The 25,831-nt window shown below is 48.0% G+C and overlaps 1 protein-coding gene across 8 annotated transcripts; it reads right to left on the bottom strand.

The window, feature by feature from the left end:
- Positions 1 to 1,818: 1,818 nt before the first annotated feature.
- C9H19orf47 (chromosome 9 C19orf47 homolog) lies at positions 1,819 to 25,726 on the bottom strand. 8 transcript variants are annotated; one of them, XM_032486031.1, is made up of 11 exons: positions 25,599 to 25,726; positions 24,107 to 24,211; positions 21,628 to 21,679; positions 18,288 to 18,375; positions 18,061 to 18,175; positions 16,530 to 16,611; positions 15,795 to 15,950; positions 14,143 to 14,295; positions 12,934 to 13,004; positions 10,961 to 11,309; positions 1,819 to 2,294 (listed from the first exon to the last, which is right to left on the bottom strand). In XM_032486031.1, the coding sequence occupies exons 3-11, from the start codon at positions 21,644 to 21,646 to the stop codon at positions 2,239 to 2,241; spliced, it is 1,089 nt and encodes a 362-aa protein (XP_032341922.1). In that variant the 5' UTR covers positions 21,647 to 21,679; positions 24,107 to 24,211; positions 25,599 to 25,726; the 3' UTR covers positions 1,819 to 2,238. The 8 variants fall into 8 exon arrangements, with proteins under 8 accessions (XP_032341922.1, XP_032341920.1, XP_032341923.1 ...); XM_032486029.1 differs by lacking the exon at positions 1,819 to 2,294 and adding an exon at positions 8,896 to 10,303; XM_032486030.1 differs by lacking the exon at positions 1,819 to 2,294 and adding an exon at positions 10,029 to 10,303 and having other exon boundaries at positions 14,143 to 14,292; positions 15,813 to 15,950; positions 25,599 to 25,725.
- Positions 25,727 to 25,831: the final 105 nt, after the last annotated feature.

Raw genomic sequence — 25,831 nt, 5'->3', positions numbered from 1 at the left:
CCCAGTGCTCTTTCTTTGTAGCCAATGAGAATGTCATTAAAAGGTTCTTTAAGTGGTGGTACTAATGCTGATGCTGAAAATCTTCCCTGAAAATCATTAATTTCAGAGATAAATTAGAACACCACACTGTACTAGGCATTGTTTTAAGCCCTTCATGTGAATTGACTCATTTCATCCTCACAATCATCCTGTGAGGTAGATGCTACTATTACTCCCAATTTAGTGAAGAGGAAACTGAGGCACAGAGAGGTTAAGTAACTTACCTAAGATCACACAGCTACAGAGCTCAAGCTCTTAATCTCAACAGACCATCAGGAAGGTCAAAAGATGGCCAGGATATGCTATGTTGGTCATTTAGGGAGCAAGCACTGTATTACATGTGAGGGAGCAGCAGGGAGAGTATAGCTCAGTGGTAGAGTATGTGCTTAGCATGCACAAGGTCCTGGGTTCAATCCCCAGGACCTCTGTTTAAAGTAATAATAATAATAATAATAATAATAATAATAATAATAATAATAATAATAATAATAATAATAATAATAATAATAATAATAATTACCTGTCCCCCAGAAAACAAAAACAAACCAAAAAATACCAAAAAATTTTTTTAATGTGAGGGAGCAGAAAAGGCAGCTTTAGGGGAAAACTTTGGAACAATGAATGTGGGTTTTTATGTGCTCTGAACCCCTGCCTCAACCCGACTTTCAAGTCCATATAAGTCAGTCATGAATTATGCAAGATTTAGCCAAAGTAAAATAGGCAAATAAAATGGCTGCTGATGCTGATGTCACTGGACCTGCTAGCTGATAACACTGGAGGAAAAATTAGAGTGTTCCTCAAACAAATCTGATTATTCTCAATATTTACTGTAAAAATACACAAATGGCATAAATTTGAACTTATAAAAGCTAGGTAAATTCCCTTTGCCCCTGCAGTTTAACTCCTAGATGTTCACCCTACAAATATGTTCACACACGAGCACAGAGCAGGGGATGCAAGAGGCGCCGTTTGTGATTTAAAAAAAAAAAGATTTGGAAACCACCTAAGTGTCCACAATAAGGGACCAGTTCAAAGGTACATCCACACAAGGAATGTTATGCAGTTACTTTAAAAGGAAGCTCTTTCCAAATAAGGACAGGAAAAGATGTTTATAGATCATTAGCTATCAGGGAAGTGCGAATCAAAACCACAATAATAAGACGCCATTTCACACCCACTAGGATGGCAATAATCAAGAAGACAGATAATAAAGTGTCGCGAAGGACAAAGAGAAACCAGAACCCTCATACACTGCTGGTAGGGAAGTAAAATGGTACAGCCACTTTGGAAAACATTCCAGCATTTCTTCAAATGGTTAAAAATAGAATTAACTTACGACCCAACAATTCTACTCCTAGGTAGATACCCAAAAGAATTGAAAACATGTATCTATACAAAAACTTGTACACAAATATTCACAGCAGCATTATCCGTAACAGCCCCAAAATGGAAAGAACCCAAATGTCCAGCAACTGGCTAAACAAAATGTGATATATCCATAGAATGCAATATTAGTCATCAATAAAAAGAAATGAAGTACAGCTAGTTGCTACATCAGGAACCTTGAAAACATGCTAAGTGAAAGGAACCAGACCCAAAAGCCCAAATTGTGTGATTCCATTTATCTGAAATGTCAGGGAGCAGGGTATAGCTCAGTGGTAGAGTGCATGCCTAGTGTGCACAAGGTCCTAGGTTCAATCCCCAGTACCGTACATCCATTAAAAATAAATAAATAAACCTAATTACCTCCCCTTCAGCAAAAAACAAAAACAAAAAAGACCACAGTGAACATTTATTTGAAATGTCCAGAAAAGGGAAATCTATAGAGAAAGAAAGCAAATTATTGGTTGCCAAGGGCCTGGAGCTGGGGGCAGAGTATGGGAGGACTTGGGGATTGATGCTTAAGGAGTGTGGGCATTTTTCTGCAGGGTAATGAAAATTTTCTAAAACTGTGGTGATGGATGCACATGTCTTTAACTAAAAGCCATTGAATTGTGCACTTTAAATGGGTGATCTGGTAAATTGGTATGTGAATTATATCTCAATAAAGTGGGATTTTTTAAAAAGCTCTTTATGTATTGATATGAAATAATCTCCAGGATATAGTAAATTTAAAAAAGCAAAGTGCAAAACTAACATACATGCTTCCATCTGAGTGGGAAAATATTTTTATAAATGAAATATTTCTGGAAGGACACATCAAACCACGGTAACACTGATCGCTCCTGGAGAGGGGCCTGGATGGCTGAGGGATCCTGAGTAGGAGAGAGAATTATTTTTTAATGGTTAATAGGTGCCCCCCAAAAGCATTAAGATTAACACAATGAAAACCTGTGTGCCCACCATTCAGCTTTAAAAACCACGACCATCCTGTTGAAGGTGCACCTCCCCCATCAGACCCCATCCCACCCCTGAAGGGCTCCACTGTCCTCCGTTTGGAGTTTCTCATTCCCATGCACTTTATACATCTACACTTATCTGCACCTATAGTATCTATAACCAACATGCACTATTTTGCATATTTTATAACTACACATATTCTTCTGTAATCTGCTTTTATCACTCAATATTTTGCTTTATTCATATTGAAACATGCACCTTTAGTTCATTTCCACTGAAGTATAATACTCCACATCCAATACATAAGATAATACATCCAATACTGATGTGTAATTTTCCAAGATGGCCATAAAACCATCTCTCATCCCATTCACTCTTCATACGGTGAGACACTGACATTCCCGTCATTGAGAGGTAGGGCCTATGTTCCCTCCCTTTGCATCTGGGTGGGCTAGTGACTGTGGAAGAAGTGAAGCAAGGTGACTTCCAATGCTAGGTTAGAAAAGGCAATGCAGTTTTCCCTGGCTCCCTTGAGAAGCTTGCTCTTGGAATCCAGCCGCCATGTTGTAAGGAAGCCCAGGCCACATGGAGAAGCCATGTGCAGGCATTCTGGCTGACAGCCCAAACTGAGGTCTTAGCCAAGTGTCAGTATTGGTTAACCACCAGACAACTGAGGCTGCTTTCAAGAGGACACCAGTCCTAGCCAAGATCTTACAGCAAGCACCTGAGCACCCCCAAGTTATAACAGTCTAATCGAGCACAGTCAACCCCCAGAACCATAAGAGATAATGGTTACTGATTTAAGCCACTACGTTTTGAGGTGGTTCATTATGCATTAGATGATGAGAACACCTATGGCACAATCTGTCCTTTCTCCAGCTGATGGTATTGGGTTGCTCCTAAGTTTATGCTGTTACAACAGTGATTCTATGAACATTCTTATACATGTCCTATGTGCACATGTAAGTTTCTCCAGAAGGGTTATTGCTGGGTTGGAGAGTATGTCATCTTCAGTTACACCACAGCCTATGAAGCTATATTCCAAAATGGTGATACCAACAAACATTCCAACAGCAGTATATATACTCCTATTACTGCAAATCTTCCCCAACTTTAATTTTCTTTGCCAATCTACTGGGAACAACGCAGTCTTAGTATATATGTATCCTTTTGTACCTTACAATTTTGTATTGTTTGCATGAATTAATTCAAAATAAACATTAAATGTATTCTAAGAAATTACTGCTTTTCTGTTTTAAGCATGTTTTATATATTGGAGTTCCATATTAAGGTGACATTTTTTAAAAGGAGGTATTGCTCCAGTAGCAACAAATACATCTTGTGCCTAGACCTTGGTTTCTAACACCATTTTACAGTGAAAGGAACTGGAGCTTCTTGTACAGGACAAGCCTGAAGTCTTTGTAGTGCCAGAAAGTAAGGAAATGTTAAGAAAACAAATTTTTAAAACCCTAAATCAACCCCACAATAATGAAAGTCTGTCAAAGGGACACAGGAGCCAACTGAAAGAGCGCCCAATGGCCAAAGCTGGAATAATGTAACCAACAAAATAAATACAGTATTGGATTCCAACCCGAAGTACAAAATAAATATCCATGAATTGGGGGAGGAGGGCATAGTTTAGTGGTAGAGTGCGTGCTTAGCATGCATGATGCCCTGGGTTCAATTCCTGGGACCTCCACTAAAAATAATAAATAAATAAACCTAACTACCTCCCCCTGACAAAATTTTAAAAAATCCATGAGTCCATACTGATAAAAATAAATGATTAAATAAGGTAATGAATAGAAAGAAGAGACAAATCTCCCTTGCAGAATAATTCTCAGTAATTTACATCAGTACCTTGCCCTCAAGAAGGTGGAGTATAAGGACCCCACGCCTCAGGGGACTGACTTCTTTTCAAAGCGTCCCATATGGAAAGGGAAGAAGAAGTTTAACCTGACAGTAGAGAAACCTGACAGAGGATGACCAAGCCAGGTGATCAAGGGTAACATAAAAGCGATAAATCACGTCAACAGCATGCACCCTAGATACGATGTAATAAAATGGTACTTTCCCTATGAGCTCTTCCTCTGAAAAACATATAACCCCAGTCTAATAGTGAGACAAACATCAGACATCACAATTTGAGGTACATCCTATAATATACTTCAGCATATTTCAAAACTTTCGAGGTCATCTAAGACAAGTCTGGGAAACTGCCATAGCCAAGAGGAGTCCACGGAGACACGACAACCCCTTATTTGTGGACATAAACGTTTGGCAACATAATGCTGTCAAATTTGACAACATAAATCTAATACAGTATCCTGGAATAGAAAAAGGTATTAAAACTAAGGAAGTCTGAATCAGTTATGGGCTCAAGTTAATACAAATGTACCAGCAATGGTTTGTTAATTGTAACAGATGGGTCATATTAATGTAACATGTTAGTAACTGTGAATAACAGGGGAAACTGGATATGAGATATAGGAGAACTCTGTACCAAGCATATTTCTTGATTTTTCTATAAATCTAAAAAATAGCCTGTTATCAACCGAAAGAGGAACATGCCAAAGTACACAGTAGTCAAACTGACAAAAATTAAGGATAAGGAGAATATATTAAAATCAGCAAGAAAAAAGCAACAAATAATATACAGGGGAACTCCCATACCGCTATCAGTTGATTTTTCAGCAGAAATTATACAGGCCAGAGGGAAATGCATAATATATTTAAAATGATAAAAGGCAAAACCTTACAACCGAGAATACTCTATCCAGCAAGGCTCTCGTTCAGATTTGATAGAGAAATCAAAAGCTTCACAGATAAACAAAAGCTAAGAGAATTCAGCACCACCAAATCAGCTTTATAACAAATGTTAAAGAAACTTCTCTAGGTATCCAACCACAAGAGACCAAAAAGAAGAAAGGGGAAAAAAAGACCTACAAAAGATTGCTTTGGCAATTCAGGGTCTTTTATGGTTCCATATAAATTTTGGAATTGTTTGTTCTAGTTCCATGGAACATGTGAGTATTTTGACAGGGGTTGCATTGGATCTGTAGATTGCTTTGGGTAGTGTGGCCATTTTGATAAAGTTGAGTCTTCCAATCCAAGAGCACAAGATATCTTTCCATTTATTTGTATTATCTTCAATTTCCTTCATCTGTATTTTACAGTTTTCAGAGTAGAGGTAAGTTTATTTCTAGGTATTGTATTACTTTTGATGCAATGGAAATGTTTATGCCAGTGATAAAACTCTGGTTTTTGAAATGCCCTGCCCCCTAAAAAGTGAATGAAAGACTGCAAATGGCAAAATATCCTTTTTTGTGGGTGAGCTGTATTCCATTGCATATATGTGCTACATCTTCTTTATCCATTCATCTATTGATGTGCACTTAGGATGCTTCCATGTCTTGGCAATTATAAATGGTGCCACTGTTAATAGCCAGGTGTATGTATCTTTTTGAATTAATGTTTTTGTTTTTCTTAGGTTTATGCCAAGGAGTGGAATTGCTGGGCTGTATGGTGGTTCTGTTTTTGGGTTTTTGAGAAACTTCCATATTGCTTTCCATAGTGGCTGCACCAACTTACACTCCCACCAACACTGTACAAGGGTTCCCTTTTCTCCACATCCCTGCCAACATCTGTTATTTGTGTTCTTTTTGATGATGGCCATTCTGACAGGTGTGAGATGATATCTCACTGTGATTCTGATTTGCATTTCCCTGATATTAGTGATGTTGAGCAACTTTTCATGTTCCTGTTGGCCATCTGCATTTCCTCTTTTGGAAAAATATCTTTCAGTTCTTCAGACCGTATTTTAAATGGGCTGTTTTTTTTGGTTTGCTTTTTAATTGAAGTACAGTTGATTTAAAATGTTGTAATAGTTTCTGGTGTACAGCATGGGTGGACTTGGAAGGCATTAAGCTAAGTGAAATAAGTCACAGAGAAAGACAAATACTATATCACTTACATGGGGAATCTAAAAAAATACAACAAACTAGTGAATATAACAGAAAAGAAACAGACTCACAGATGTAGAGAAGGAACTAGTAGTTACCGGTGGGGAAGGGAAGGGGGAGGGGCAAGATGGAGGTGGAGGATTAAGAGGTACAAACTATCAGGTATAAAATAAGCTTCAAGGATGTGCTGTACAACATGGGGAATAGAGCCAATATTTTACAATAACTACAAATGGAGTATAACCTTTAAAAATTGTGACTCACTATATTGTGTACCTGTAACACAGAATATTGTACATCAACTATACTTCAATTTAAAAAAATATGATATTGTAAAATAAATAAAGTTAAAAAAGAAAATAGCCTGTTACTAAAAAAAAAAAAAAGGAGGCATTGCCTAATTGGAGAAATTTGCGAGGGTCCAGTTTGCAGTTCACAAAGCAGGTAAAATTCCATATAGGTTAAGAGTAAGGCCTTCAAAAGCAGGTCTGTAAGAGCAGCACTCACAAAACTAAGGTTTGATTCCCAAAGGAGGGGTCAAGGTGGCTGCCACCCAACTCCTGGCCCGTCTGAGCGGCACCAGGCTCGGGTACTGGAGGAAGGGGCAGTGAGGTTGGCCTGGCCCCAGGCTGCCTGTCACAGCCACTGCAAGTTCCCATCTTGCTTTAACATCCACTGGTATGAGCTACCAGAGGGGGTGATGTGTCCATCCAAAGAGAATCACCCGCCTGGGCTGGCCCAGATCGGGCTCTGCGATTTAGCAGGAGCCCTGGGCTCACTGCACTTCCACTTCCACGTGTTTCTGGGATGAGAATAGGAAGTTCCTGCCTTTCGTGGTATTGCCCTCAACCTGAGGACTCGACAAGTCCATCAACTTAGCACAGCACATATTTTATACTTCTTGGCACTCAGGTGGTGGTCAGTATTAACCCTTAGCACCCCCTGACACCTCCTCCAGCAGTCTCCAATTAGAAGAGCCCAGCTGCTCTTAATTCCTTTCTGGGATGGGGTGATGTATGCATAAGTAAGTCATCTAAAGAATGCCAATCATCTTGGGGGAGAGCCTAGTTCAGATCTGCTATTGACCCAGTATCAGCATTTGCACTGAGGTGATATAATCAGGGTTCTTCAAGTTCACCTGAGTGGACCCCACATGTGAACAAGGTTATCCACTGCAGCATGACTTGTAATAGCAAGGAACTGGAAACAACCTCAATTCCCTTCCAAAAAGGACTGGTTAAGTAAGCCAGGCCGTTAATATGCGTGTGTGCTCGTGTATGTGTACCACGTGCTCCTCCAGTTGTATGTATGCATGCGTGTCTGTGTGTACGCACACACACAAACACGCCTCTGAAGGGTTACTCAAGACACTGGTAACATTGGTGGCCTCTGAGGAAAGGACGGGGGAACTAGGAGACTTAGGAAGAGACTTCTCACCATGAAGCCCTTTGTATCTTTGCATTTTGAACCATGTGTGTGTACTATTTATGCTCAAAAATGTTTCATAGAACCAGAGAAAAAACAATGCACCCCTGTGGTTCACAGCTGTTGGGGCTGGTTTGGGGGAACCACCAAATCAAATGGGTGGGACACTGGGGCTCTGGAGAGGCTGAGAGGCCGAGGAGGTGTCCGGCTCCGGTCTGTCTGGCAGACGGTGGCTGGATGCACATGACTCTTAAGGCCTGATGCCTTCCGGAGCTGCAAATGCTCCCCAGGGTAAGTGGGTGGGGCAGAGTAACACATACACATAGATGACTCTAGAAAATCCAAAACCACTATCCTAGGACCCCACCCTCCCCTCTCCTAAAGGGCCCTGTTTCAAATCAGCAACTGAGGCAGTGCAGGACAGGGGTTAAGGGACGAGGATCTCGGTCACCTCCCTGATGTCAAACCCAGTGCGGCCACTCACCAACTGGTGAGGCCTTCAGTTTACTCCCCTCTGAGCCTCTGGAGAGAGCAAGCAACAAGACTTACCTCGTAACAGGTAAGCTGCTCATGATAAGTGAGCCATACATGTTTTTGTAACATTTTAGGCCCAATTACACATCAAGAAATTACCCTGTGCTCATAAACTTAGTAACTGGAACTCTTCTAGTTAATTCTGGCAGTTGCTAAAATTATCCATGACGTGGAACTTGAAATTACTAGGGGGAGAGAAAGAGTTGATCAGCAAGGAAAGCGTGTATGGGTATGAGCGCCTCTTTGTGGCCCTGATGTAAACGGGCAGCCTCTGGAACCAACTTCGCCATCACTTGCTGTCCTGAGATTTCAACCTCAAGGAGTCCCACGAGGGTATGGCCTGGGCCGTCACCGGGAGCAGGGTCTGCAGCTGCTCTCTCTACCACTGTCCCTTATACTGAAGTCCGGCCCCTCACAGCGCAGGCCCAGAGCTTGGGACACTGGCTGACACACAGTAGCCTCCCAACACAATGTTACTGAAAAACTAAGTGGATGGTCACTTTGAGGGGACAAAAACAAGTCTGGAGATGGATGATATGGTGAAGGTTATACAACAATATGAATGTACTAAAGGCCACTGAACAGGACACTTAAAAATAGTTCAAATGGTAAATTTTATGTTACATCTATTTCACCACAATGAAAAAAAAAATGGATGAAGTCTAACCTCATCTTTACCTGCCATTAGCAACCCCCCTGCAAGCCCCTGACCACTCCTTCGCAATCTCCTTATCAGATCCTGTTCTCTATATGGGAAAAGGGCCCAACTCCCTTCCAGGCCCCCTCCTCTCTCTACGCCCTTTCCCAGTTGGTTATCACCAGGCCCTTGATGCTCTTCCCTGAGCACTCCCTGAAGCCGGCCTAGGTGGCCCCTGAGCACCAGTGGCCTGCTCAGCTCAGTCAACACGCTGAACACTGAGCGCCCTCCTGCCCCTACCCTGTCTCCCAGCCTCCCCAGCCTCCTGTTTCCACAAACAGAACCCTCCTCTAGATGCTCAAGTCCCCCATCCAGGTGTGATCCACACCCCCATCTTCCCCACGCCCCAGTGTCCAGTCCATCCTCATGGAGAACCCTGCTCCCCCTCCTCCGAAGCGCACCTGAGGTCCACCCACTCTCCTCCCCGCTCCACCACCTCACCCCACGCTGCCTCCCTGCTCCCGCCCCTGCCCTCCCAACAATTTGTCCTCCTCACAGTGGCCCAAGCGATCTTCATAAAAGGCAACTCACATCATCACTTTCCCGCTTCACACCCTCCCAAACTCCTCAATGCTCGTGGGAGGAAGTCCAGATCCCACAGGCCATGCTGGTCTTCTCTCTGGTCTTTGTCCCACCTCAGGGCCTTTGCCCCTGCTGTTTCCTCGGCCTGAACACTCATCTCTTGAACTTCACGTAGCTCAGCCTACAAGTAACCTCCTCTGAAAAGCCTTCTTACCCACAACATCCAGAGGCCCTGGTCACTTTCCCTCATACCTCTGATTCTTTGGGCAGCGTGATAACTTTACTGCCCATCTCCCTGGCTAGAGAGGTCAGCCCCGCGGGCACGGGTTTGTCTGCCTTGCTCACGGATGGATTCCCAGCTCCTGGAAAAGGTCTGGAAAAGCCCTCATGTGTGTGGTGAGCCTGACCCTCAGAGACAGAGCTCACTGCTGTGTGGGCGCCCCCGCCCACACTGTGCTTTGTGTGAGACACAAGCCTGTGACTCACCCTGAAGGAGGGGAGGGAAACAGTTTGAAAGTCACAAAAATATATTAAAACAGCTGTTTTCTTCTTTTTTGGCGCTGACCTCCCTTCTCAGTGCCCCTGACCCACCACCCGCCACAGCCTTTCAGGGAAAAAGATGCCTGAGCAGGTGCCCCAGCCACAGCCCGGGGTCTGGGGAGGTCCCTCCAGCCTGGGAGTGAGGGCGGCTAACAGTCTCTACAGGCTCGACGCCACCGCCGACGGGGCCGCTGGGAGGCCGGAGGTGCAGGAGGGTCAGGCAGGACGCAGCGGACAGTCGGGCCTTGCCACGGGGACAGAAAACAGAAAAGAAATGAACAGAGTGAAGAGAGGAAGAGACAGAAGTTAAAGCAGTGGGGGGGGGAGGGAGGGGAGGGAAGGGAGGAGTCAGCGGGGCGGGGAACGAGGGAGCCCCTCCAGGTGACACTCACTCTGGGTGACAGGGAGGCCTGGGGTTTGAGGCAGCAGATGCTGCTGAGGGAGGAAGGGGGATGGAGGAGAGGAAAAGGGCACTTGGCACTTGGAGAGGTAGACAGGTGAGTACTGCCAAGGCCATGGTCAGAGAGGAGGGAACAGAGGACAGGAGAGAAGGGAAAGTCCCAGAGTGGCAAGGCCAGGCCACGATGACCACCTCAGACTCAGAAAAACTGGGTGAATCCCCAGAAAGCTCGGGCCAGCACAATGTCTGAGGGAGACAAGCAGTGTCATCCAGAAGCCGGCAGAGAGGGGTGGTGCACCCTCGCTGAAGACTCTGACAGAGCCAGGAGTCTGGGCGGGGCCTGTGCCCTGCCCTTGGGCTAGAAGGTCCTGTGGCCCAGTCTTTTGAACACGCTCACAGAGCCCGTGTGGTCCATCTGGGCACCAAGGCCCTCGCTGGAGCTGCTCCCCCGGGGCCCCACCAGAGTCCTCTTAATGGTGACCTTGACCTCAGCCGACTTACTCTTGGTGCTCGTGACCTGGCTGTCCTGGGCCTCGGGCACAAGGGCAGTCTTGCCCAGTCTCTGGATGACGCTGACTTTGGATAGGGCCTCCGGCTTCCTCTCAAGCCCAGGTCGTGAGGAAAGGGCCAGGCGCCGCAGTGTTGGGGCAGCGACCGTTGTCGCCGAGCTTGTGGCCTTGGCTTTGACAGTTAGTGCGGGCTGGGGACTGGCTTTGGCTGGGGTCCGGCCTAGCTTCTTCAGGACCCCAGCATACTGTAGGACAGAGCTGCTGCTGTCATTGTCACTGTCCCAAGCCAGATCCTCGTCCGTCTCTGGGGTCGCCCCCAGGCGGCTAAAGACTCCTGTGGGCTGTGGAGGTCAGAGATAGGACAAGTGAGTCACTTAGTCACTCAACAAGCATTCATGGAGAACTCCCTCATGGATGCCTGGCCTCACAGAGCTCACAGTTGGGAAAAACACCTGTTGGTGGCATGCTAGACAGTGGTGAGAGCCATGAGAGGGCAAGTCCAGGGAGCTAGGGGAGCCAAGAGGAGGCCCCTGCCTTGCCTAAAGTTCGGGGAAGGCTCCCTGGAGAAGGAACACCTGAGGTGAGATCTGAAAGTTGACTGGAAGTGAGTGGGATAAAGAGGGGAGGAGGCAGGGAGGAGATAGGGAAGAGTGTTTGGGAGGGTCTACAAGTAAACATGAGAGCAAAGATAAATTTGGTCATTCACTCGACAGACAGACATTTTCTGAGCCCCCACTCAACACCTGGCCCTATGTTGGGCAGTGCTGGGGACCCAGTGGTGCAAGAAAGGCCCAGCCCTGCTCTTGGGCACCCACAATCCAGTGAGGAAGACAGACATGATGTCGGAAATGACATGAGTAATTCTCTAATAACAATAGTGCTGTGTTCTCTGGAGCACAGCAGGGGACAGGGAAGCTTTCTCTGAGGCCTCAGCATTTAAGTCAGGCCCTCGAGGCTGAATTAGTAAAGAGTGCCCTCCAAGTCTCAAGTCAGGAATAGGAATTGTATTTACAGCACCCTCACCGTGTGCCAAGCTCTTTCCATGGCTGCATCTTCAAGCCACGTGACCCGAATGTTATTCTCACGCTCATGGTGAGATTGAGGAAATGAGAAAAGGCCAGAGTGGATGAGCCCTGGTGAGCAAGGAAGGAAATGCAGCTGGGGGCTCTGCCAAAATTAATCAGAGGTGCCATTTGAATATGCTGACCGTGCACGTGATCTCACTCAGTCCTCACGACCACCCTGTGAGGTGGGTCCAATACAGAGCAGGAAACTGAGGGACAAAGGGCTTAAGTGACATGGTAAAGGCCACGCAGGCAGGCAGTAGCAGAGCCAGATTAACACCAGGCAGCGGGCTCAGGCCATGTCTCCCAACCACACGTCGTGCCTGGGGCCTGAGGGTCTGCAAGCAGAGACAGGAAGAGAGGGTCTCATCCTGAGCACAGTGAAAAGCCTCTGAAGGGTTTCTGGTGGGCAAGGCCGGGGAGGGGCCTGTCCTGCGGGCGCACATGTTGCTGCTGTGGGAGAGGGACTGGAGGGGTTCACAGGAGCTGTGAAGGGACCAGCGAAGAGGCCCCGCCCCATCAGTACAGAGAGAGGGGGCAGAGCAGGAAGAGACACATGGCGGCATCAGAATCACGACTGCCTGGGATGGGGTCAGTGGGGCACCCAAGACAGGGCCCAGGGAAGGGTTTGTTTTGGAGGAAGACGCTGAGGCCAGTTTGGGACGAGGTGGTGGGAGGGGTCCAAGGGTGGTGTCCAGGAATCTGCCAGACCCCGGGGGGCTGGAAGTTGGGAGAGAGGTCAGGGTAGCAGACAGACAGGGAAGTCGCCAGTACAAAGAAGGGCACTGGGCCTGGAAAGTGGGGTAAGACATGGTGAGATGTGTATGGGAAGCGTCAGGAACAACTCCCAGGGGAGACAAGAATGTGAGAGTCCCGAGTGGCTCCCCCATTTCCAACTTACCTTATTCCCCGTTGTGGTGTCTGCCTTGGTCTCGGCGCCAAGGCGGTCAAACACGGATGTCCTGTGGAGACCTGGGAGGGAAGAGAGGCCATCAGCCAGCACCTTCTGGGCGGCCCATGTGTACCCAGGCCCAGCGGAGCACCAGGCAGACAGGGAGGGGACAACATGGCAAGCTCAGACCCCAGGCAGCTCTGGTCCAAGCAGGCACAGACTGGGCCGAGTTAGGTTCTGTGCCTGTGATGTTGGCTAACGGCAACCTTAACCCACACACTTTTGGCTGGTGTCAAATGTGAGAAGTCAACTCAAATTGACACTTCTAGTCCTCACACCTTAGTACAAATTCATGAAGTGTGTGCAGGAAGACTTCTTAGTCCCTACTGGTTCCTTTCACTCTTTCTTGGGTCATAGCCTCTAAGAGAACCTGATGGAATCCTCCCTAAATTACAGCCTAAATAGCCATCAACAGGAGAATGTTTACTAAATTATGATACAGAAGTACTATGCAAATATTAAATGACCATTAAAAATAATGAAGCAGATTAACATGCACTAATGTGAAAATATCTCAGTTAAAAAGTTGTAGAAAAATACATGTAGGATGATGCTATTGGAGCTTAAAAAGGAAAGAAATGCCCAGCTATATGTGTAAACATACAAATCGGTGCATTTAAGTTCGTAAGTGCTGGTCTGTAAAGGTTAACGATATGTGTGGGATATGGGAGTGAGGGGGGAGTTTATTTTTCCTTCTTAAGCATCTGCTGATGTTTTTCCATGAGAACATGTGCAATGTTCTAAGAGGAACATTGTAAGGAAGACCACCTCTGCATTACCAAACATGAAGCCCAGCTATGGACTGAGTCTACCGGACCCCTCTGGCTCAAAAAGACAGTTCCCACTGTTTTGGGCACCTGCCCTCTACCAGGCTCAGTCACTCACTTAACAGGCAGGCCAGCACTGAATCCACGCCACTTCCCCTCCGGGAGGAGGCACCGGAGGAGCCCTGCTAAGCTAACTACAGGGTGAGAGGGTAGAGGTGGTGATGCATCCCCCTCCTCTGCAGTCACCTTTGCTGTCCCCTGGGTCCAAGGTCCCCTGGATCCCATCAGAGCCTGCATCTCAGCCAGTGCCTGTAGGACGTGACCAACCCTGCAAGATGCAGCAAAAGGGAAGCACAGTCTGCCCCCAAGCAAGCCTCTGCCAGGCCCGTACCTTTCGCTGCCTGCTGCTGCTCCAGGATCTTGCGGGTCCGGGGGGTGGTGCCTTTGGGCATGTTGATAATGTACTTCCCCTCCATCTCAGCAGTGACCCGGCGCCGCTTGGTAGGAACAGTCAGGCTCTCCTCCTCTCTGCGGGCCAGGGCTGCTGGGGGAGGAGGGGATGGTGAGCATCTTCTGGGATGGAACATTCTCCTGGGGTAGGGGCTGGATGCCCTGCAGAGGGCACACATCTGCCTTTATCTCCATGTGTTTGTATGACTGGAATCCCTTATCTTCCCAACCACCCCATGGCCACTGACTGACCACTGAGAAACTCAGGGGTGTGGGCACAGCGGAGTCGCAGAAGGCTGTGGCGGGCCTCCCAGGCTCTCTGTGGGTCTGTCCCTGCTCGCCTCCCAGCCCAGCCAGAATCCCCTCAGATGGGGAAACTGCTGGGCAGTGGAAAGGCCATTTAGAGAGTGGTTTCACAGGTGTAATCACTTAAAAAAAATTAATCGAGCTATATACTTACAATTTGTGCATAAGGAAATTACACCTCAATTAAAAATAAATCTCAAATGCGCTGAGGGGTAAGAGAGCCAGTCCCTCCCAGGCTCCCCATCTTTTCCATACTTTAGAAATGAATCTTAACTTTCTTGCTCATGGCACACAAATGGACAGGTCAGAAGGAGAATGACGCACTTTCAGACACATGTGGCAGAAAAGGAGCACGTGTGATGGAGGTGGACAGGGCTAGGCGGGGCTGGGCGTCAGGATAGCCCAGTCCCCTCCCCAGGCCTCAGTTTCCATCTGTGCCAAGATCATTGCTGTGGGGACGCATCCAACAAAAACAGGAGTGTGTGACGGACAGAAGGAGGGCTTGGAAGCCCAAAGGCCAGAGTCCCATTCCCAGCTTACAAGCTGAGACCTGGAGGAGGAACAGCGGCCAAGCTTGGAAAAATCTGCAGAGAAAGAAGGCTTCCGGAGAAGGGACCATCTGGGCAAAGGCCTCACGATGGGAAGGAGCCTGGAGGGGACCTGAGGCAGCGAGCAAGCCTGAATCCCCACGATGCAAGGCCCAGTAGGGCCATGTGGGAAGATGATTTTATTAATGGAACAATAGGAGGCCCTGGAGAGTTCCAGACAAAGGTGTGAAAGGATTAGATTAGAGGTTGTAAAAGATCCCTCTGGCTGCTAAGAGGAAAGGTAGCTTCTTTACCTTTGACCCCAGGCATCAAGCACAGGGCCGGGCACCAGTGCGGGGCTCAATGAACATCTGTTAAAAAAGACTGAACCACCCATAGTCAACAATACTTTACTGTACACTTACCATTTTGTAAAGAGGGTGGATCTCATGTTAAGTGTTCTTACCACAAAAAAATAAAATTTAAAAATACAAAAAGACTGACCCAGCCACTGAGTGAGAACCGCAGTGCACCCTCACTGCTTGAAGACACCACCTCACGTGCTTCTGATTGTCCTCTGGGGAGGGCAGCACCAGCCCCATTCTACAGATGTGGAGAGGGAGGCCCACAGAGGTGCAGTGACCTGACCAAAGCTGAACGCTGTGGATACCTCGTGGCCTTCAAAGCACCTTGCAAGGTTGGGAATATGTCCCCCAGATACCGTCTGCCAACCCACATTCACCTCCAGCTCCCCACCAACCTGCCCGAGTCCTCTCACCGGCGGCCTTGGCACTCTTTGCTGCCATCTTGTTGGACACAGTGACAGAGATCTTGGAGGCACTGGTGTCCGGCCGCCTGGGGGGAGTGCCGGGTGGGGAGTCGCGGTTCAGACTGTTGGTGATCATTCGGGAGGCGGCTGTAGGGAGGAAAGAGGAGTCCAGCGGGGAAGGAATAGCCCACCACTCCCTGCCCTGGGGGCCTCTCCAGAGGCCCAGACCAGGTTGGTTCCCATCACACTTCACCCATCAGTTACCCATCCCTGCACAGAGCTCTTCCCTCCCCTCCCCATAGGCTGCCGGTCTCCAGGATCCTCTTGGCCCAGCAAGTACAGATCTCCTCAGGGTACTTGCTGTTCATCTGTCTGGCGTGTGGTCCCCCAGTACCAACGGGCTTGCTCTGTCTCTTCACTCAGATCTCCTCTCCAACGGCATCTCCTCAGGGAAAACTTCCCTGACCCCCACCTTGATCTTAACCACTTCTACCCTCCGCTGGTGCTTTCTTTTTCTTCAGGCCGTTATTACTGCTTGACATTAAATTACATTTGTTTGTTTACTGGCAGCCTCTCCCACAAGAATGCAAGCCCCATGAGGAGACACTGTCTGTTTATTGCTGTGTTCCCAGTCCCCGCCACGGCCTCTGGCACTTTGTAGCTGTGTCCCCTTCACCGCTAGCATGTTCCAATGAAGGAAAGGAGGCCTGAACAGATGGCACTCACCGCTAGCCGTGCCTCGGCGAATCTCGCCTGGGAGGGGGCTGGGGCTGCAGGGCACTGACTCAGTGGCAGCTTTGCACATGTCCTGCCAAAAAAAAAAAAGGGGGGGGGGTGCCCGGGTTACCATGGGGGCAGGGGCATGAGCTGAGGGAAGAGAGGACCCAGAAATCTGAGCAAAACTTGGGAGGCAGGGGGGAAATCAGAGCTGAGCTGTTTGAGAAGAGATTTCAAAACCTTTCACTCCTCACCATAAAAAGCATCAGACAAACCCAAACGGAAAGACATGCTACAGAACAGCTGACCGGTACTCTCAAAACTGTAAAGGTCACCCCAAACCTGGGAAAACTAGGAAACCACCCCAAATCAAAAGAGACTAAGGAGACATGAGAAGTAAATGCAACGTGATGTCCTGGAACGGAAAAAGGACATTAGTAGAAAAACTGATGCAATCCAAATAGTCTATAGTTTAGTTCATAATATAGTGTTTATAGCATTTACAGTTTTGACAAATGTACCCTGGCTATGTAAGGCGTCAACATTAGGGGAAGCTGGGTGAAGGAAATACAGAAACTTTCTGTACTACTGTTTGGACTTTTCGAGAAATCCAAAATGGTTCTCCAATTTAAAAGCTTAAAGAGAAGAAAGAATTTTACTCAGGAACCTCCAAGATAACTCAGAAAATGTCCCTGGCTTGAGAAAGCCCTCACTGCGGGGTCTTGTCCTGGATGATGGATGATGAAGGCCTGTCCCTGCGATGGAAGAAGCTACAAAAATTGATGAGAACAACCCCAGCAGCCACCATCTGGTAAAGCAGAATGCTTGAGAGTGCAGCTCTGGGGCAAGTTTCCTCCTCAGTCAAGTGGAAGGAGGAGTAAATGAGCTAATATGGCAAAGGATGGAGACAGGCCCTGGCAGGCCGTGGCAAAGGCCTGTAAGTGCTAGCAGTCATAACTAAAAAAGCTCTTCACTCCAGGCCTGGCACTTGGTGCCACATACACTACCAGGCAGACGGCCACAGCTACCCTACACGGCAGGGTGTGTGAAAAGCCTGTTTCAGAGACTCGGGGAAGTGGAATTGCTAGTCTAAGGTCACTGTAAGTGGAGGGGCCACGAATGGAACAACCACGTTGTTGATCAAGTTACCAACTGGGTCCCGCACAGGAAGCTCCTGTTCTGGGGACAGACAAGAGTCCTGGTCAGTGTAATTATTATGAAAAAGATGAGAACTAGTAATAATAATAATGCTTACAGACAGCCTTTCCTGAGGCCCTGCTGTTTGCACTGTCCTAGATCTTTGTTTTAACTTAATACTTAACACCACCCTGCAAAATAGGTTTGTCTATGTGCATTCTACAGGTGGAGCAAGTAAGGCTCTGAGAGGTTAGGCAATGTACCCAGTGTCACACAGCAATAGTGAAGCCAGCCTTGGAACTCAGGTCTCCCTGCCTTTGCTTCCAAGCCTCCCATTGGCTCTGCCACTGCCGCTCCATCCCACCCCAGACCCAGGGACAGGGGTGTCGAGCAGAGCACCCACCTGGCGGTGCACCACTTTGGCATGCTTGAGGATGGCGATGATGTCACCCACCACAGTCACCCCGAGCTCGTTCATGATTTCTTTGTTGAGATCTAGCAGCATGCTCTTCTGGATCCTGCAGGGGAGGGTCTGTGGTGAGGCCACAAGTGGGCCAGGTGAGTGAGCCAGCCAGCTCCCCGTCTCCCCTCCTTTCCCCAGGTTCAGCCCCGTCCCCTCAGTGGCCTTACCTGTTATCCACAAACATCACGGCGTAATTGACAGCAGGTCCTGGAGGAATGCCGGCTTCCTTAAAGAACTGGATCCACTCAGAAGTGGCTGGCGGGGGGGGGGGGGTGGACAGGGCTCATTACTCACATTATTCTCATTAGAGAACAGCAGCAGCAAAACCACAAGAGCAGCAGCTCCCACAAATTAAATGCTTGTCCAATGCCAGGCTCTGGGCTGAGTGCTTCCCATGCACAGTGGAACTAAGCCAGCCTGACGATCCAGTGGGTTAAGCAGTGTGGATGCCCCCCACTTAGCCAGTGAGGAAACTGAGGTGAGGAAAGGTTGAACAACTCGACCCAGGCCACACTGCTAACAAGAAGCAGACTCCCCCAGCCCTGGTGCCTCCGGACTGCCCTTCTCCTGACAGCTCTGCCCTGCCCTTGGGCGTGACCTGCAGTGATCATCCCCAACGTGGGAACAATGACTGGTTTGGGGTAGCCAGGACTCTGGGTTCTCCGCCCCAGTCCCCATCAGCAGGCGCAGGCACCACAGGGTAAGGATCCACAGGTGGAGGGAAAGGAGGGTCGCACAGCCGGCCCTTGGCATCAGCAAGCCCCCTCCCCAACCCCACAGGAGCAGGCTGGCCTCTGAGTTGGGGGCATGGAGTTACGAGTACAGCCTTTCGAGCTTGGGTTCAAATCCTGGCTCTGCCAACTCCCGACTGAGGGCCTTTGGGCAAGGTATCACTCAGAGCTTCAATTTCCTCAGCTGTAAATTTGGGATAATACGTTCAACATGTGGGAACTGAGCACTTGGCACATGCCAGGTCCTGTTTGGGGCACTAGGGATACCACAGGGCACAAGACAGAGTCCCCTCCCTCATGGAGCTGGCATCCTAGTGATAACTGCAGCGCCGTCCTCGGTCATTGCGTGGACTAAAGAGAGAGTCCACATAAAGGGCTTAAAAGGCACCTGGCCCGGAGGTTGTCCTCAACCCACTGCAGCTATTATTATCATTGTTATTGTTATTATTATTCTTGGCCTCTCAGGTGTGACCTTCAAACTGACCCTAACCTATCAGGGCAAGTGTTAGATAAGATTATTGGTTCCAAGTAAAATTTTTTTTCACATTTTAATACCTCTGAAACTAGGATTACCGCACAATTGATGGTGTGCTGCAGTTTAACTGCCAACATTTTTTTTTCTTTCTCTTGATACGTAACAGTACATTCAACAGTCCATGTTACTTTAGATAATTAGAAATTTGGTATTCCTATGCCCATTTTGCTGATAAGACAACTAAGGCTCAGAGCAGGGAGAGACACGCTCTGGGTGAGGCGCTGCATGGGTGGCGGTGCAGGGCTCAGGCACGTCCTCTTCCGAGGAGGACCCTGCCCCGCCGGCCACTGGTCTGACTCCATGGGCCTGAGACAAGTGAGGAGCTAATGCCCTCAGGACTTCCTCTACCAGCCCAGAGGAAAGGGGGGCCTTTTCTACTTTGCCCAGGTACTATCCACCTGTCAAGACGAGGAGCCCTGGGTTTCATTAGCCAAAAGCAGGATCCTCTGTCTAAGTATCGAAAACTATCACATAATTGTTCCATTTATGTGACATGTCCAGAAAAGGTAAACCTGTAGCAATCTGTAGGGACAGAAAGTAGATTAGCGGTTGCCAGGAACTGGGTGGGAGGGCAGTGAGGAGAGAGTGGGTATGCAGGTTTTGCGGGGAGTGATGAAAATGTTTCAAAACTGATTGTGGTGATGGTTGCATAACTCTGTGAACACAGAGTATAAAAACCACTGAATTGTACACTTTAGTGAATTGTATGAAATGTGAATTGTACCTGAATTAAACTCTTATTAAGGGGAATAAAAGCACCACATAGGTTGGGGGTAGCTAGCTGCCTGCAGCAAAGTCATGGAACTGCAGAAGTCCCCATGTCCTGCCCTCACCATCATGTCATGTCCTACTAAGGAGGAAAATATGCTGCCCAGTAAATGATCATAAGCACCAGCTGTAAGATGCAACCCCCACCCTTTCAGACATATTAATATGAGCCACAGTGTGTGTCTTGGCCTCAGTGAGGTGTGTTTTGCTGCAGACACCAGGAGAAATGCACCAAAATATTCACAGCAGCTTGTCTGCAACAGCCACAAACTAGAAACAATGCAACAGCCCCTGACAGTAGCATCGATAAATAAATCTGTATCAGTATCACAGAGCAGTGCAAAGGAAGGAACCACAGCTACACACAGCACTATAGACGACTCTCAGACATCGCTCAGAGTAATGGAAGCCAGAGACACAAAAGAACACACGGCGTGATTTCATTCATGTAAGTTCAAAACCAAATCTATAGAATAGGAACGTTTTCATTAGTGGTACAACAATAAAGAAAGGTAAGGAGAGATTATCACAAAGATAAAATAGTGGTTTATTCCATCTGGAGAAGGGAGGGGGTCGGGATTGGGGTGGAGCCCTCAGTGGAGGCAGGCAATATTCTGTTTCTTGACCTGGATGGTTAGAGGAGGACTGCACTTTTAAAAACTTTTTATTGAACTATAATGTACACACACAAAAGTACACACAAGTTGATAGATTTTCATAAACCAACACACCCATGTAACCAGTACCCAGATCAAGAAACAAAATATTTCCAACATCCCAGAAGCAGCCCCCTCCCCCCACACCACCTCACATTCCCTAAGTCGTCACTTCTCCCTGCCTCGCAAGGGCCAGCAACACCTTCTAGCAGTATAGATTGGTTTTGCCTGTTTCTGTTCTTTATATAAGTGGAATTGTAAAGGAAGTACTCAGATGTTTGCTTTTCAATTGCTCTTATGACCACACAAATATGTTTTCTGTGCTTTTCTATATGTACAAATCTCCAAACATTTAAAAGCTACCAGCTAACCTCTGTGGTTTGGCAATCCCAAAATACAGAGTTTAAAGACAATGTGATGGTTAAGGCTCATGAGATTAATAACAGCTAACACTTGCTGAGAACTATGCCGAAGATTTTACATACCATAACCTCCTTTCTCCTTACAACATCCCAGGATGTAGGGAGTGTTAGTATCTCCATTTCACAGGTAAGAAAACTGAGGCTCTGAGAGGCCATGTTGGAGATCTACTGGACTTTAGAACTCAAGTTCTTTATAGCCAAAATACGCTGTCAGGAGGCCAAGATACCGAGAGGAGACGGGTAGGCCCTGAGCAGGCCCTGGCCCTGCCTCCACGTTCCTTAGAGCACAGCTGTTCCTGCCAGTGACCCAGCCTTCCCTCCCCTCCCCTGTGCCCCCCACCAGGTCATGCCTCATAAAGGGCAGTGGGGAGAGGGGACCCGGAGAGAAGACTCACCCATTGTCACTGAGACCATTGTCTCCCTGGCCGTGACGCTGTTCCCTGGAGCCTGGAAGAGAGAACAAGGGGAGAGTGCCTATGAGTTGCCGCCGGCGAAGTGTCTGTCCCTCTCTCGCTGCCTGTCTGTCTGCCTGCCAGAGGAGAGTTCCTGGGCTGGGGGCTCACCGCCCAGGAATAGCCTGGAACAGCTGCCAGGAAGTCAGCCTGGGGCAGAGCTGCCACCACAACTATCACTTCTGCCTGGGACAAGGCCCAGGGACAGCGAACGTCCACAGCGCCAGTCCCACACACCTCCAACGTCTCTGGCTGGGATAAGGGAGGGACAGAAAAAGGACATCCCCTGCCCGAGACTTTAACCATAAAAAGCCATTCATTCATCTGTTCAAAAACCACTTCCTGAGAACCTACTGTGTGTGAGGCACTGCTCCAGGAGCCAGGAATTTTGAGGTGAACAAAAACCCAGAGCTTGGCACCTAGTGGGGACCCAGGAAAGGGGGAGACAGACAGTCAACAAGCAAAACACTGGACAGTATCAATATCATGTGACAGAAAGCCCTGAGCATCAGGGAGGAAACACGGAGGGCCCGGGAGGGAGGGCTGGCCATTCCCAATGGACGGTCAGGGAAGAGCTCTCTAAAGTGACGTTTAGGGACCCAAAGGCGGTGGAGGGGTGAGCAGTGCAATTTTATAGAGAAAGAGTGTTCCGGGAGAAGGTACAGCAAGTCCAGTGCCCTGAGCCAGGAGAGCATCTGGCACGTCTGCGGGGCGGCAGGCAGCCTGCGGGGCGGCGGTGGAGAGACTGGGGAGGTGGATGAGAGCAGCCGAGGGCAGAGAGGTGGGGCACCAGTCAGGAGGGTCCCCAGAGAAGAAATGGAAAACCAGTTTTCACCGAGATGAGATCAGCGGGTACCAGAAAGCTGATAAAGACATATTAGCATCAACGGCGATGTTCTCCTAGGCGTGAACAGCAGTGTTGAATGAGAACTCAAAGAAATCATTTCCTCACCTGATGATTCGACGCTATCTGACTCCAGGACTACCTGGCCCACACTTCCCACCCTAGCCCTCCTCCTTCTCTCCTCCTCTGGTCCTCATCCTTCACTCAGCTCCCTTCTGTCTGCTCCAGCCCCCAATTCTGATCCTTCTCGTCCAGCCTGCCTCCACCTCCTCTCCAGGGCAAAGAAGGCCCCTGGCCAGCCCCTATCTACTTACCATCACCCACAATCTGCCCCTTCCCACCCCACACCCCCATTTGATGGTATAACAGAGATGGTAAAAGAGTAAGGACTCTGGAACCAGACTTGCAGAGTTCAAATCTGGCTCCACCACCTACTAGCTGTGTGATCTTGGCAAGTTACTTCACCAGTTAGGCCTCAGTGTCCCCATCTGTAAACTGGGATGATACACACAACTTACCTTAGAGGACTGCTGTGAGGGCTGCATGAGCTTCTATGTACAAAGCACTGGAGAGAGCCTGGTGTGTACTAAGTACTCTACAAGTGCTGGCTCTTCTTCCCTGCCAGGCCTCCCTCCGCAGCCTTCCCACTAGCACCCAAGGGCTTCACCTGCCTCCCACTTTTCACACAGAAAGCCACCTGTGCCTGGAATGCTTCCTCCTCCTGTCCTCCTGGCAAGCTCTCCTTCATTCTGCTTGACTGCCACCTGCTTTGTGAAGCTTTCCCAAAGTCCCCAGATGTGAGACTCTCTCCTCCACTCTCAACGAGGGTGATGAACATGACCACAGACATCACCCCACCCTGTACATGGCTCCAGAGATCCCCTTTCCCTTCTGGATTTTACCAGTGGACAAAGACAACACAACCAGCACCTCTCAAAGAGCAAGGGAGGGAGGGGCTTCAGTAAATCAGACAGAACAATGACACCTCACATACCAAGCACTCGCTGTGTGCCAGGACCAGCATCAGGCATCATGCTGGTGCCTCACAACCTCCCTGTGTGTGAGGACTATAATTAGCCCCATTTTAATCAATGAAAAAAACCGACTCATTGTGGTTCAGTCATTTGCCAAATGCCACATCTAGCAAGCAGCTTTACTAGGATTCAAAAACAAGTTCTCCCTGATTCCAATGCCCATGCAGTAGCTCCTGCCGAATGTTTATGTGCCAGGCACTGAGTACGTACATATCTCAGTGACTCCTCACAACCACCCGCCATAAAAAGTAAAAATGCTATCCACGTTACAGAGGAGAGTAGCAGGCCCAAGGTCACACAGCAAGTAACTGCAGAGCCAGGATTTGAACCTAAGTCAGTCCAATGGCTACAATTAACACTGGTCAAGAGATTACTATGAGCCGGGCACTATGGTCTGTCTTCACAAAGTCTCAGTTAATACTTATGGGGTGGGTGGGTATAGCTCAGTGGTAGAGCACATGCTTAGCATGCACGAGGTCCTAGGTTCAATCCTCAGTAAACATTAAAAAAATTAATAAATAAAACTTATTTAAAAAATACTTACTAGAAGCCTTTAAGTCCTGGAATCTTCCCACTATAGCTGCAGAATTCCCTGCTGGATTCAATTTCCTCTCTCCATCATTAAAAGCCCATCTCCAGTGCTGAATTTCTGAATAGTGGAAATTGTATAACATTAATAATAGAAAAATGACAGCTCCCAAAATCCAAGTAATTATCATGGACCCTTAGAAGGCTTGACCCCAAATGGTGATTTTACCACTTCCTAACCCTGACTCTGCAGCAAGTGGCTTAACCTTTCTGGATCTCATTCTCTTTAACTATAAAATAAGAATGATAGGAGTTACTGTACATCAACTATACTCCAATTAAAAAAAATGCTAGGTGTATCTATTCTTAAAGTGCTTAGTGGGATTAAATGAGTTCATAAATGCCAAGCCCTCAGAACAATGCTCAACCCATTATGTATATGTGCATTAAATAAAATAAATGTATCTTCAGTGAGTTAGGGAAAGGGTAGACTGGCAACTGAGTTGATGTTAGTCATGGGCAAAATGTGAACTGAGAACAGAGGGTAACTTAACAGGATCCATGGTATCTGACAACATGGCATCACATAATACAAGTTATTCCCTTTTCAATTCTTTCAGTTTCTGTCTACAATATAATAGACCGTTCTGCTTCCGTTCTTGGAGTTCAGTTTAAGTTTCCCTTCTTCTCATAGCCAGCAATGTAGTTTTCCATTAGGGTACCAATACAAATATTCTTTCTCAAATGAATTAACTGAAGGAAAATGCATCAGTGGTTTGAAAGAAAAAGGAGAACCTAATACTATGGGATTTGGTAAAACTGGTCAAATAGTGGCAGGATGTCGATTTGCCTAACTCCAGATTCCAAGTTTTTCCTGTTCCTGTCCCTGAGCTTCCTCCTCCTCTCTACCTCTCTGTCTACACCAATGACTCTCAGAATCATTATTATAGGCCCAATCTATTAAGCTCCTACTCAATACTGTGCCAGGCCCTGTGTTAAAGACTTTACACGTACACTTCATCAGCATCCTCACAATGACTCTGCTATTGGGACTATTAGCCCTCATTGTATAGGAAAACGAGGTTCTAATAGGCGAAGGCATAGGTCCACTGCCACAAAGTGGAGCTAGGAGTTGAACTTAAATCTGTTGGCCCCCAATTTCATGCTCCCACACCCAGATCTTCCACATCAAGCGCAAACATCATCATCAATACTAACAATAACAGTATAGTAACTAAGTGAGCAGTGTGCCAGGTGCTGTGCTAGGGGCTCCAACATGCACGAGCTGACTTCTCACTCCAACCCATAAAGATGATGTTATAGTCAGAAGATGATGCTATAGTCAGATTCTGACCCCCATTCTACAGAGGAGGAAACTGAGGTTCAAAGAAAGAAGTCACTCGTCCAGAGCCGCACAGAAGCGCCAGGACTGACTTTGGAACCCCGGATGCCATTCATCCCCACCTCATCCAGCCCAGTCCCACCAACGTCCCGGACCCGCGCCTCACCTGGCCCTCCGGGCCCGCGCCCACTCGCGCCGCCCGCCCAGTTTCCCGGCGGCGCCAACTGTCAGACCCTCCTCCCTCGGCCCGGCAGCCCGCCCCGGAAGCACCGCCCTCGCCGCCGGAAGCCGGGCTGACATGTCGCCCGCGGCCGCTCTAGCCCGCAGGAGAGCCACCAGCGAGAGCGCAGCCGTAACCCTCATGTGACCGCCTGCAGTCTCCCAGGCGCTTCCCTCCGC

The sequence above is a fragment of the Camelus ferus genome, chromosome 9, assembly GCF_009834535.1.
Source record: "Camelus ferus isolate YT-003-E chromosome 9, BCGSAC_Cfer_1.0, whole genome shotgun sequence".
NCBI classification, from domain to species: Eukaryota; Metazoa; Chordata; class Mammalia; order Artiodactyla; family Camelidae; genus Camelus; species Camelus ferus.
Note: the sequence above shows the minus strand (reverse complement) of the source record. Positions and strands in the feature narration are given on the sequence as shown.

Bases quoted from the DNA above. Each gene is read 5' to 3' on its own strand.
- C9H19orf47 (XM_032486025.1), bottom strand. The intron at 18,176-18,287 runs GTAAGGCCACTG...CCTCCCCTGCAG, and splicing joins GTGATGTTTGTGGATAACAG to GATCCAGAAGAGCATGCTGC. The intron at 13,005-14,142 runs GTACGGGCCTGG...CTTCCCTCCCAG, and splicing joins GCAGCAGCAGGCAGCGAAAG to GTCTCCACAGGACATCCGTG.